The 13463-nt window shown below is 35.5% G+C and overlaps 1 protein-coding gene across 1 annotated transcript; it reads right to left on the reverse strand.

Moving 5' to 3' along the window:
* Positions 1-5253: 5253 nt before the first annotated feature.
* Positions 5254-13187, reverse strand: LOC306899174 (uncharacterized protein). The gene is made up of 13 exons (XM_079465257.1): positions 13061-13187; positions 11456-11655; positions 10938-11075; positions 10703-10817; positions 10065-10263; positions 9176-9317; positions 8932-9087; positions 8789-8844; positions 8538-8713; positions 8033-8433; positions 6551-6647; positions 6294-6474; positions 5254-6176 (listed from the first exon to the last, which is right to left on the reverse strand). Exons 1-13 carry the CDS (start codon positions 13181-13183, stop codon positions 6022-6024), a joined length of 2139 nt encoding a protein of 712 aa, XP_079321383.1. The 5' UTR covers positions 13184-13187; the 3' UTR covers positions 5254-6021.
* Positions 13188-13463: the final 276 nt, after the last annotated feature.

Raw genomic sequence — 13463 nt, forward strand, 5'->3', positions numbered from 1 at the left:
GATGGGTTGTCAAGCTTGACATGTGTGCTGATAAATCACACCCAAAAAATATGAGGACATTTCCTTGCCTCTTCTAAGAAATCACATGGTCAAAATGCGAAACTGATCTGACCTTTGTTTGTGATTCTTAAAGCAAATACCTCTCCACACTTTCCAAGGTCTACTGCACTAAATGCAAGCCAGTCCAGAGTATAAGAGATTAAGTTAGTTTCTACCATTTAAGTTTTAGGTTTTCTTTTCTACAGCTCAATTTCTAAACCGTGTTGTTAATATTATATGTTTGGTTTCCTGGAAAATCAAATAATAATTACATTTGAATCTAAATGCATTTCCAGAACGTTGCTTTGAATGTAATACGTAATGTAAAGTTATTGTGACAAATAGTGTCACCTAATATTAATCTTGTATTTGTGTTTGCCTTTGTGACAGTTTTCTTTTGCATTCCTCTTTAACAATGATGTGACGTGGGGTGTAAATCTGTTTCTAACAATACTTGTTCGCTTTCTTAAAAGTTAAAGAAATAACTAATCCTTGAGCTGAAATTCTCAGAATAGAAGAATATTAATCAAAAACTACATCTTAAATATATTTCAAAAGAGAATATCACGCCGATTGGTTCAGTATTGCATGTCATGTTGAGGTATACGTTTCCAGAAAGCTCATCAGAGTAAGAAAACAATGTAAATCAGGTAAAACCTGTTATCTGAAAATTATTTGGCTATCGATTATGCCAATGGTATATGATGAACAAGATCACCAGCCTTTTAAAATAGGTGGCACAAAAACAAAATCTAACAAAAATAATTATTTTATTGCAATGAAATATGAGTTTTTAATAAGCCGCATAAATACGATATATTACCTGAAACCTTCACATTTTTTTGATAACCACATATGAACGTAAATGAAAATCATATCAGGTATAACCTGTCATCTGAGAATTATTTCGCTATCGATTGATTTGATTCAAAATGATACATTTCTAATCAAATTATATATATTTTTTCAAACATATTATCACCAAAATCATTCACAAAAATATAAGCAGATAACATAGATTGATCAAAATATATTTGCCACTGTAAAAAATATAGTTTATAATTAGGCCATAGCCATTTATAAATTCATACTAAAACTTTCTCAATTAAATATTGATGTGAAATGAATTAAGAATACATGACTGTAATACAAAAAGACTCTAATACTATTTTTTTATATTTCTCTGTATTTTTCACTGACACCACTGACGATACAAAATAGTTTTGTGTTCATGTGTTCATGACAAAATCTGAATTTAAGTTAACTGCGTCACCCGAGCATTAGATCGATCTTCAGCGCCACAATGACAAGAATGTTTTTCTTTTGCTTTTGTTCCAGTTCAGACCTTTTATAAAAACAAACCTATTTTCACTTTAGTTGTTGTTATAGTCACCAAACAAACACCAAACACTAATATAAACAGGACAAAGGCAATGAGGTAAGCTTGGTTTTACTTTGTGTAAAACAAAAATCAAATACATTAAAGGGCTCATAGTGTCTACCTGTATATAATTCACATTGAAAATTGATGCGTCAAAGTGTTTTGAATTGCCAGATTAATCAAGGCCAGATTAATTTCTTTCTGAGTTTCTTTTCAAGTCTCAGATTCCTTTGCCACAATTGTTTTCTGCACTACATAGCAACTCCCTTACTTTCAGCAACACAGTTTCCTGTGATAGTACCAACTGCCTTGGTGTTCATTTTAATCATACAGTGTGTTGGAATCAATGACTTTCTTTTAAAATGCTGCAACTGGACAATACCATCAGATCAAATGGAGGGATATATTATGGAGAAATTATTTTAAACTAAAAAAGACCACATCAAAAAATCTGAAAATCAAAGTTTCAGATAAAACGTCCATGCTGCTCAGGAGAAATAAAAAAGACAATTGTTAAAATGAAATTGTAAAGATTTGTAATTATTATTTATGTAAGAGCTTGTTACATTTCTAGTTTGTCATATTGTGACTTCTTGTAAACGGAATGTAACGTATCCATTGTTATTGTATCATTCATCTTGCTATGTAAAGCACTTCAACCCTTTTTGAATGGAATTTTCTAGCAGCAGCCTTGATTTAAGCAACGTTACTAATTTTATTTGCCTTTTGTTTCCAAATCATTTTAAACTTATAAATGCATTCAAGAAAAGACCAGTAGTTAGTTTCGTTTTCAGACCGTTTTGTCTTTTGAATGAACTGAAATGTTCAATTGTATTTAGAAATTGTTCATTGTTCTTTTGTGACTTGATTACCAGGATGGTCAACTTTATTTATATAGTGCTTTTTAAAATTTTCATTGTTTCAAAGCAGCTATACATGAAACATATTGACTATAAGCAAGACATTAAAGTTAAAATAAAAGAAGTGAACACACACAGAATACATATACGCACAGGTTCATAGACACCCACATGCACAAAGCCCAATATACACACACGTGCACACACACACACAGCGTGGTTATCTCAGAGAAGCACACATTTAATATTAACTGACTATAAATTACTATATGTAATAATGAATAAATGAAGCAGAATGCTACATTTTAAAGTTATATTTATAAATATTAAAACGTTACATTCTAAAGCTGATGTCAGCAGCCCCCCAGTCCTTTGGAAAACCCAGGCCCAACCAGGGAAACTGCAGCATCTCTGCAAGCTCGACAGTGCTTGCACAACTAGGCTAAATAAAAAGAAAATAAATATAGTAAAAAGGTAGATAATAGGTGAAATATTATCATTTAATGCAGCCTTAACCCTCAGAGGATTTGTATAATGGAAGTGTTGTGTATGCAAGGTTGAAAATATGCGTCTTTATGAAGACTATTCCTAAATTTGGTTGTTATGAATGAAGGGTTTCGGTCCAATAAGTGACACTTCTGTTTTGTCAGAGTTCAGTAATAAAAAGTTGTTTCTCATCCAGTTTTTTTATATCGACTATGCATTCCATTATTCTGTTGAACTGCTGTGTTTCGTGAGGCTTCGAGGAAATACAAAAGTTGAGTGTCATCAGAATTGCAGTGAAAGCTAACCGGTTCACCGTACTGGACTTGTGATTTGCACAAGTGACACCTCATTGTTTATTGCTACAAATTGAAACATAAAAGTAAGATTTAAACAATTTCAAAGCTATTCCATTTATGCCAACGTAGAGTGTGCTGTGGTCAATGGTGTTGAATACAGCACTGAGGTCTAGCAGCACCAATAACAAGATAAAGCTACGGTCAGACGGCAAAAGCTTTTTTTTTGTAACTCTGATCAAAGCAGTTTTCTGGAATTTTTCATTGATCTCATGCCTTTGGATAAAGTAGCATAATTGAGTATAAACTACCTTTAAATTACTTTAAAAATGTAAGGTAGATTCGATGAAGGTCTGTAGTTAACTATCTCTTTAGGGTCGAGCTGTTTTTTTTAACAGGGGGCCTTATAACAGTCACCTTATATGCTTTATATGCCAATAACGATAACAGATAATTATTTACCACTGGAAGCCGATAATAAATATATTGGCCGATATACAGTATTTAAATATTAAGATTACATTTTTTGAGACTGAAACAATAGGCAAAATGTGGACAAGTACTTTATTTGAAAACATTCACTGCAGAAAACAAAGAAACCATTAGATGTCCTTTTCCCTGAAAATCATGTACCAAGCATTCTTTACACTACTTTAAAAGGAACCTTGGGTAAAGATAGATGTATGGCTTAATATATTTACAATGGTATTGACTTTATACATGTGTAATTAAAAAACAGTGTAACTGTCTCAGTATTCATAAACATTAAAAAGAAAATTTACTCGGAGGCCGAGTACTTTTTTTGCGTCACAATCTGTTATGTCAAATGGTTGCAACCTAAACCGGTTCTCTTAACGCTACAGCAAGCCACACAAGCTTTCCATATATAAAAGAAAAATAAAACTAACATGAACCAACAATGAGCAATTTTAAGCATTCATTAATCTTTGAAAATATTAGTTAAAGCCAATAAAAATGTTAATGTTCACTGTGCATTAACTAATCTTAACTGATACAACTTATTTAGGTAAGAATGCAGTAACTCGTGATAAAAAAAAACCTTTTGTAAAGCTGTATTGCACACAGAGCCATATAAAGATAATACATCTTACCATAAGATCTAATGGTTTGGCCAAGGATATTTAAAATATTCCTTCAACTTCAAATTGTATTTTACTATTTTGCGACACTAACTCTAATTTAAGTTTCTGTTTGAAAGCTGACATTTCTATCTGTCACGCTTCATGTTGAGAAGGAATCCAGATCTATTAAAAATTACACTTTTGTCTAGGAATAACACAGTATCACAGAAAGATGGATATGCTGCATGACTGTCTATAAAAAAACACGCCATGCAAAAGATCATTCAGATAAAAACGATTGAATGATCTGCTGAACTAGATAAATGCTGGTACAATGAAACAATACACGTGAGCAAACACAGCACTGTACCAACTACAAGTTGGAATGGAAAACTTGACTCCCAACACAGATAAGAGTTTTAGTTTTTCATTCAGTTGCACAGGCAAAAAATATGTCTAGTTTTTTATGCTCAATAGAGCACAAAATGTTGACCAAGCATGTGAATTTCCTTATTTTTATCCTGTTTGTTTTGAAATACTCACTTTGTTTGGCGGATGTTGATTGACAGGTTCTTTAATGACATCTAAAAAATGTGAGCACTCAACCTACCTGTCAGTTATAGCACATAGGGAAACATTGGAACAAGATCTGTTTACTTAAAATGAAACTGATTGTGTGTTTGAGATCACATGACATGTTGTCATATTCATTTGTCAACTCAATACTTAATAGAAAAGCTGAAATGAAGTTTTAGCTACGAGTCCATTATCAATAAAAGCTATTTTAAAACAATAACATAAAAAGGATATATTGAATTGCTATTAAAACATTTTACATGATAGACTTTTTGAACTGATGCAGATAAAGAAATTACGCTTTTAAAGTTTTTTACATAAACATTTACTTTCTAACATGGACTTAAATTACAGATTTGTATACAAACCCAAAATAATTATAATGAATAATCAAGTCGCAAGAAAATCTTTGCTCTTCCAAAAAATCATGTTGTTTTTCACATGGGAGACACACGAAAATGTTTCAATACCACGTTTCACATCCTTATGATTTCAAAACATAGTTCTTTAATATGCTGATAAGAAATGTATTCTTAAATCTAAAATCTTTTATTTACCTGAAAAACTAAACAATACAAGTGACAGGAACTCACTGCCACATTTTTGTCACTTTGTTTCAGACAGCAGGAAGTTCAGTATTCCAAAAACACAGGAATAGCACAGGAATTTAGACTGTTCTCGAAATCTTTATTGAGATCTTTCAGTTGATAAAGAGTTTTTACAGAAAATGCACTAATGTACACACAATTTACTACATATTTTCATACACTTTATTACGTTTCATTTACATTCTTACTGTAACTTTCTGAATAGACAATGACAGCAAACAAAGGTGCTTTATAGAAGATGAATTTGAAATGGTTTTAAATAATGTAGATATTTGAATCTTTCTCTTTCCTTTATAATAAACAGTATCACTTAGTTTGAACTTTTAACTTTTTTTGTCTTATTCTCATAGATTATTAATAATTTACTGATTGTATTTTGTTAAAGGATGTGTTTGGGCGTACAGTAAATAAATGCCAGATCATTCTCAACATCCACACAAAAGTTATTGAAAACTTCACAACAATACATGACCTATATAAAGTGGCTTGTGTTTATTAAAGCATGTTATGTGCAAAGAAAAAAATGTAAGTTATTAAGGCTCTAAACTGAAAGCTACAGAACAAGAACAGGCATCCAAAAGATCATTGTTGTTCTATTTACCCTACAGAACTGTTTATTTAGTTTTGAGTCATAACGACTTGAAACTCCATTTATAACTTGGGTAGATATAGATTACGAATCTACTCTAAATGATCTCAGAAACTGGACAACAGATGCGTACGGTCAAGTGCTCGTGATTTTTTGACGTTATAGACCAACAGCCCCACCAGCGCAATGATGGTGATGATGAAGAGTCCCGCAAAGACCCCTGTGCTTGTGCTGATGTGCCCACTACCTCCATTATCTGAGGCTACAAAATAAAAAAACAAGGGTTAAAACTCCGTAACATAATTATATGTGCAAAACGTTGCTTTAAACGCACAGTTAAAAGTATGTTTAAATCGAGCGTAACAGTCTTAAAACATACCATACGCAGCATGCTGAGTCTCTCTTGACACCCGCAGAGGACCTTGAGTGATGTAATGTCCCGCCGTTTCTTGGTTCAGATCTCGTCTACGTCTGCGTAGGGGTTGGCTGAGACAGCCCTGGGCACATCTGGAATTTGGGTTTTCTTCCGCGCACAGAATCACAGAGCAGCTGATGTACACCTGTCCACACAAATTACTCTACTGAAGTCAAACAGTCCCGCTCACATCACATCCCTGTACCATATGATTGACGTACCTCATCAAAACGTCCTGAGAACTTGAAAGCTTGGATTGCAAAATCATACTTCATGGAATCGCTTGGGTAGACCTTGACCGTTTCATCCAAAATACACCTATATAAATAAATCTTTTTAAAAAATGCCTTGGGGGATCGGGCCCACAAAATGACAATTCTGTCATGATTTTCTGTGTGACATTCTGTTTTTTCTGCAGAACACAAAAGAAGATATTTTGAAGAATGTTGATAAGCACACAACAATTGTTTTCTCAGAATATCACCTTTTGTGTTCCACAGAATCGAGTCATATACCATGACAATACATTTTGACAGAATTTCTATTTTCGGATTCAATGTCCCTTTGTTAAAAGATTGTACAATATACTCATTGTGTTCTTGTCATATTAAACAATGCCTTCTTTGATAAACATTGTATTGTCGTAATATCTGTATTAATTATCACTTATAATAAGTAAAGCAAAAATCGCTATAGAAAACCTCTCAGATCAGGCCACATATCAAGTGTCTGAGGATTAAGTGCTTGGACTGTCATGGAAATCCTGCATTTAAATAACATATAATCTGTCCTACTGTAATATGCTGCCAGGAGGTGTGACAGTAGAAAAAAGCCATTGTGAGATTTGACAGTGTGATTTTGAAGTAGACCTCCTGCCTTCTTCACTAGAACGAACTTGAAACCTTTTTGTAGACAGCCAATAATCTAAATCTAGCAACCAACAGGTTTTCATTTCGGAAAGTACAGTGTGGCATGAATATACAGCATCTCACTGGTTATTGGATAGCACTTAGAAACCCTGCACTATACATTAAAAGCACTACATCTATCATTTGAAGTGCCTGCTATTGATATTGCTCGTACTTTTGAGCAATATACAACAGGTGAAAAATGCCTTAGACGGACACTAAAAAAGTTATATAATATGATATATGTATAATATATTTTATTATGTTTATTATTATTTTCCTAAAACAACATATTAAAGAGTAAATATTTTGTGATTTTTAGGGGTCCTAATTTGGTTTACAGAGCGTCCAACAACAAGTTTATGTACATACATTTTCTAATAAACGGCCGTTATTATTATCTTACTTCTTAACTGACTCCCAAATGATTCGTTCGGCGAGTCATCTGTATAAACCCCCCTTTCTGTCAGCGTACTCTGATCTGATTGGTCAGATGATCATTACACGCAATGATGCTAATCTGACTCGGAGCGGAAATCAGAACCACAGACGATTTCTCCGCGTGATTGAGAGTCGACTTCTTTTTTCCCAAACCAATAACTTTGTTATTTGTTCTCTTTGAGTTTTACAACTTGGCAGACTGCTTCCATTCACACACAGCAACATTACACACTGCACGAAATGCAATTTGAAGGACGTTGTAATACGTAGCAACTCCTTAATGCTTTTTTTTGGAAGTGGCTTTAGATAAAAGCACTCGTAAAAGGAATAAATGTGATGATGTTTAAGTCTCACCCGTCTTTTATGATGTCATAATAGACAGTACTATACGGGTTGTCCTCTGGAGTGGCCCTGCACGACTCAATAAAGAGTCTGACCTTCGGGAGAGCGGAGTGAGCTTCAACGCCCATGTACAGCTTCTCCATCAGTTTAACCTCCACCGGATACAGGTTGGGGTCCACTCGACTACTGAAGCTGTTGTCTGTATACACTTCAAACGAGTAACCGAACGTGCCGAAGCTGGATTCAGTGAAGATGTAGTCAGATTTATGGTTGACGTAGTGGCTGGAGACACTGGCCAGTTTGGGATATTGGCAGGAGAAGCCAATCTTGACTTGATTGCGTCTGGTGATTACGGCATTGGGGGTCTCAAAGGAGTTGATCTCGTTCTTGAAGACCATGAAGTCTCCAGAGTCCTGAATGGAAAGATGAAGTTTTATCATGCAGAAGCAGCTTCTAGCTTTACTGGGCTGCCAAGCAAGATTCAAGAAGAACTGTAAAACCCCATAAGTTACCGCACCTCGACGGTAGTGCCGCAGGTGTTGAGGGACATCGTGCCCAGGATGTGAGTGTCATTGGACGTGAGAGAGCAGGTGGGATCTCTCAGCTGAAGCCAGTTCTGATCGATTCCCTCCATTGAGGCTTTATTCACGACAATGCTGATACTGTCACTGCCACAGATCACTTCTGCTTCACCTTAATAGATAACATTTTCATTTTGGTATCAAGTGTATTAGGAGACCTTTGAAATAAAGAAATGAATCTCTTTACCTGTCAGAACCCTTGCTTTGGCCACGACCACAACGATGCATCTCATCTCCGACTGACTAGGAAAGAAGAAACAGACACGAGCTTCTCAGAAACTCCACAGGAGAATCAACTACCAACAGGCTTCCAGATAGACCTCCGATTACCTGTGTAGCATCTCCGCTGTGAAACACACAGGTACGTGACGATACAAATCCATTTCCTGCGGCGTCCAGTTCAATGTTGCCACGGTAACTCCGTGACCCTCGTCTCTCAGGGTCTTAGACATATTGAAGGGCCCGCTGACCTGAAAGTCTAAGATGCTGCAAAAGACAGATCAGATCATTCATGGCCTGTGTTGAAAGACACTGAATTTTCTTTGCAGTCAAGTGTTTTTAAGCAACATCAGACCTGCTGCCTGAACTTTGGGCCCGGAGTAAGATCTCGTGAGCGTGTCCCACAGCGGCGTTATGTACATCTCCGTGTAAAGGAGTTGGTGTCAGGAAACTGGGCTTGTCCACACCTGGCACACAACTCTGAACTGGTGCAAGAACTGCAAGACGGGTTACAGGGAGATGTTTAAATACACTGGAGCACATAATTCATGAAAAATAATGCTAGGGAATCATAATTTCAAAATATTAACATTTTGTCGTCATTAACTTGTCGTTTGTTTGTGTCCCTTTCATTCACACAGTTGTGATTATGTACTTTATAATTGTATCTGGATATTTAGTGGAACACAATATCACAGAGACGCATTATTATTCAAATCGCTTTCACATATACTGTATTGTACAAACAATACAAGTTCACTTTTGTTTTCGTTTCCATTCAACAATATAATGAACAATAACAAGTGTTTTTCTATGTTTGTCCTTTTGAAATGTCCTGCATGTTTCTTCTCTTTTCTTTAATAAAACCAGTTATTCTGGTTCTTTAACACAAATGACTAAGCCTAAACACATTTGCATTCTTTTGGACATGACTCAAGTCTCAAATAATAAAATCGAATATATGTGGATTAATAAATGTTTGTCCATTGTGCAATACTTCCCATTACATTTCTTTTAAATATTGTATTAAAAAACAAAATTAGACCAAGTTCAAAGCCGCAGATTCTATATTAAGGCATAAAGTTGTTTGACGATCATAAAATCTCTTTTAAGATTTAAAGGAGTAGTTCACTTCAAAATTGTCCCCCGTTGACTTTCCATAGTAGGAATAGGAAGATAATCGCATCTTGGGGTATTAAACAGAAAATATATTTGCATGTGGAGATAATGCAATTTTCACATACTTTCTACTCCAAATTGTAGAGGCACTCGACTGAGCGCTGTGGGGTTGGAGTTGAAAGTCAGATTGAAAGCATCTTTGACTGAAGAGACTCCTTCACTATCGGTCACAGTTATTTCTGAAACTGGATAATCCTCCAGCATGAGCTCGAACGCATGCAGACCCAAGTCCAATGAACCAGTTCTGTGAAGAGTACACAAGTCCTACACACAGTCAAAATAAACAACGTTAGCCAATGATACAAAAGAATGGATTATAAAACATCCCTGGGGTGTCTGCTTTTCCCAAATATGATATATTTATAAACATATTATATATATGACCTAAATCTGTGGTTCTCAAATGGAGGGCCCATAGATGGATCCAGGGGGCCCACAGATTTTGTGGCATTTTATGAAATATAGAATTTTACCATAAATTTGATGCCACCAAACATCAGAAAAATAAGACCACCAACTAAAAGAATTGATGTATAGCTAAGTTTAAGATTATGTCTTTATATGGGGGGGACACAAAGCGATGAACTCTACACAAAAGGAGCCTTACAACAAAACAGTTTGAGAACCACAGACCTGAATTAACACATAGACACAAAAACCAATTCTACCAAAACTGAGCTTTTTTGTCCTAAGAAAGTAATACCTCATCCAGATGTACATTTGGGTGATCACCGCTCATGTCTGATTTGCATCTCACAACATCTCCATCTGGGTCGTGTGCCAGCAGGTGCAGACTCTGGAAACAATTCTGAGGGATCCTGAACACAGAACCATAACGAAGGCAAAATGAAGCTGTTGCGGTTTAATAGACAAATCCATTTTGTGAGATCAATATAATAATAAACACGATTTGTTTGTGGCATCCTAATAGCACATACCTTATATAGGGTATTGCTGCTGAAACTGGAGGTCTGTTTGGAGATTGAGTGTCTGACCGTCGTCCCGTGTCAACATGAGCTTGTAGTGTCCATCCACCGACACTATGAAGATTATCCTCCCAGCAGCAACCAGAGTTACTGAAAGACATTTTTTTAGATAACAACAGCTATTTCAATAAATAATAATCCTGTTCACAACGCTTAGAGATGATAAATGCCTGATAATCTTTGTAACTTGCTGACCTATTGGCTACTTTCCTAATGTACTTTACCTATTAACTTTAATAGGTTGACGAAGAACATTTAATCTTTTTCAGTGTAATTATGAGCATTTGGTTTTTTCTATGCACATTTGTTTCGTCAAATGAAAGTTAAATTAACTATTTATCAAAACAAAGTAATAAAGGTATGCCTGACTTTAAACTCACTCATTAACTAATGGAACTGCAAAATATTACAAAATAAACAAATAGCTTATTAATAAAAACATGATTATTTATGAATAAAACTGATCTTACTGGAGTATGAGGGGAGCATTACTGCTGACATTGGTGGTCATGTGAACCTCTGACTGGCACCATAGACTCTGAGCCGAGCGGTCTTGATCTGTCACTTCAGGTCCTGCGTAGATGATATTACCACAGTTTCCATTATCACAGGTCCAGCTGGGATGAGAAACACAGAGACCCCTGCTGGACTCTCTGAAGTAAACGTGCACCTGCCACATAAAGAAGAGACGGGGCTAGTTGTCACACTGAATCAATCTTTCTCATTTGATTTCTCACGTGAAAGGCTATTTCACATGATGCACCTTTAAAGGGGAAGTTCACCTAAAATCTACTTTTGTACGATTTTATACTCTGATATTTAGGTGACATCCGAAAGATTTCCAGGTCTCATCATAGACATTATGGTGACAGTTTTTGTCAAGGTCCAGAAAACATTGTTAAATTGGTCCATCCGCGCATAGTGGCTCGGTTGATTTATTTTGAAGCGACGAGAATACTTTATGTGACAAAGAAAAACAAAGCAAAATACAGACTTTAATCGATATATTGTCCATGTATGGCGCACGTTCACGAGGGCACTTTCCTGGCGTCCAATAGGGGCAAGCCCCATGCGGCGTTTGGCACACAAACCTAATACGCATGCGTCTAAGTACTCTTGTCCAAGAAGAACAAGAGCACGCACGTTCACTGACAAGACAGAGGAGAGTATATCGATCTGTATTTTGGTTTGTTTCGCACATCAAGTATTCAAAATAATTCAACTGAGCCACAATGAGCGGATGAAGCAATTTAACAATGTCTTTAGTACTTTTCTGGACCTTGGCAACAACTGACACCATGATGTCTATGAGGAGGCTTAGAAATCTCTCGGATGTCACCTCAATATCTTCATTTGTGCTCCGAAGACGCCGGAAGTTCTCTTAACTTGTTTAACGTCACGTGGCTGAGTAAAAAATCACACAAAATATATTTTTGGGTGAGCTTCCCCTTTAAGTTTGAATTCCAAGAATTATTTCACAAACAAATGTTTTTGCTGGCAATGTTTTAACAGTAGTATAATTACGAAGCAGCAAGAAAATAGCAATTCAGAAATAGCAAGTACATTCAGAAATAGCAAGTACATAAGAAATAGCAAGTACATAAGAAATAGCAAGTACATAAGTTTAAAAAATACTGTCTTTCAAATGATAAAAACACCTATGAATATGTCCTGGACTGAGATTTATTCTATAACAGTTAATTCTGTAAAGAACAATGTTCACCCAACAGCTATTGCAAAAATAAAATAATAAAAGATTTATGAAAATATGGAGAAAGTTTTTTTCTAAAAATGCCCGAACAACAATACTTAATTTTGACTAAACTAACTTCTGACCAAAAACCTTAGTTCCTTATGTATGTTGTCTAACTCATTTTAGTAGCACTAGTTTATATTACAGCATCACATTCTTTTCTCTCTCGCTCTGTCTGATAATACCGATAAAATAAGACAAATTGTAACAGCTAAATGACAATAGCATTCAAACACAACAATAGCAATAAACCAAGACTTATAATACACATTAGTACATTAAAATGGGATATATTCATTTGTAACCTATACCCCTCACTTACCTCCACTAATCCATCTGGATACCTGTTTCCAGGTGTGAAAGTCATAGACCCCCCAGAGAAAGCTCTGGCTGGGCCCACAGTTAGAGCAAAGCTAACCAGCAGCAGCACTGCAGTACTTGCCATAGCGTCTGATGAAACAGCACTGTGTGCAAAGACATATATAAAGAATTGGGCGGACACTTTCTTTTTCTGTTATTGTCTGACTGGTTCAACCAGCGGAAGACAAATATGTGAAGAACCACATTTCTTGTATCTTATTATCTCTTATAACAATCACAAATGTGTTTGAAAAGATGCACACAGGGGGGTATCTATCTGGGTATTAATGTCATTTTCATTTAGGAAGAAATGAAACGTATAAAAACTTCACACTTAGAAACATTTTTCAGTTCCCCAAGTAAAC

This window comes from Barbatula barbatula (genome assembly GCF_947034865.1).
Source record: "Barbatula barbatula genome assembly, chromosome: 10".
NCBI classification, from domain to species: Eukaryota; Metazoa; Chordata; class Actinopteri; order Cypriniformes; family Nemacheilidae; genus Barbatula; species Barbatula barbatula.

Bases quoted from the DNA above. Each gene is read 5' to 3' on its own strand.
- LOC306899174 (XM_079465257.1), bottom strand. From the start codon at position 13,183: ATGGCAAGTACTGCAGTGCTGCTGCTGGTTAGCTTTGCTCTAACTGTG. The intron at 8,714-8,788 runs GTAAAGAGATTC...TTATCTATTAAG, and splicing joins CAAAGCAAGGGTTCTGACAG to GTGAAGCAGAAGTGATCTGT. The intron at 6,475-6,550 runs GTACGTCAATCA...TTGTGTGGACAG, and splicing joins TCTCAGGACGTTTTGATGAG to GTGTACATCAGCTGCTCTGT.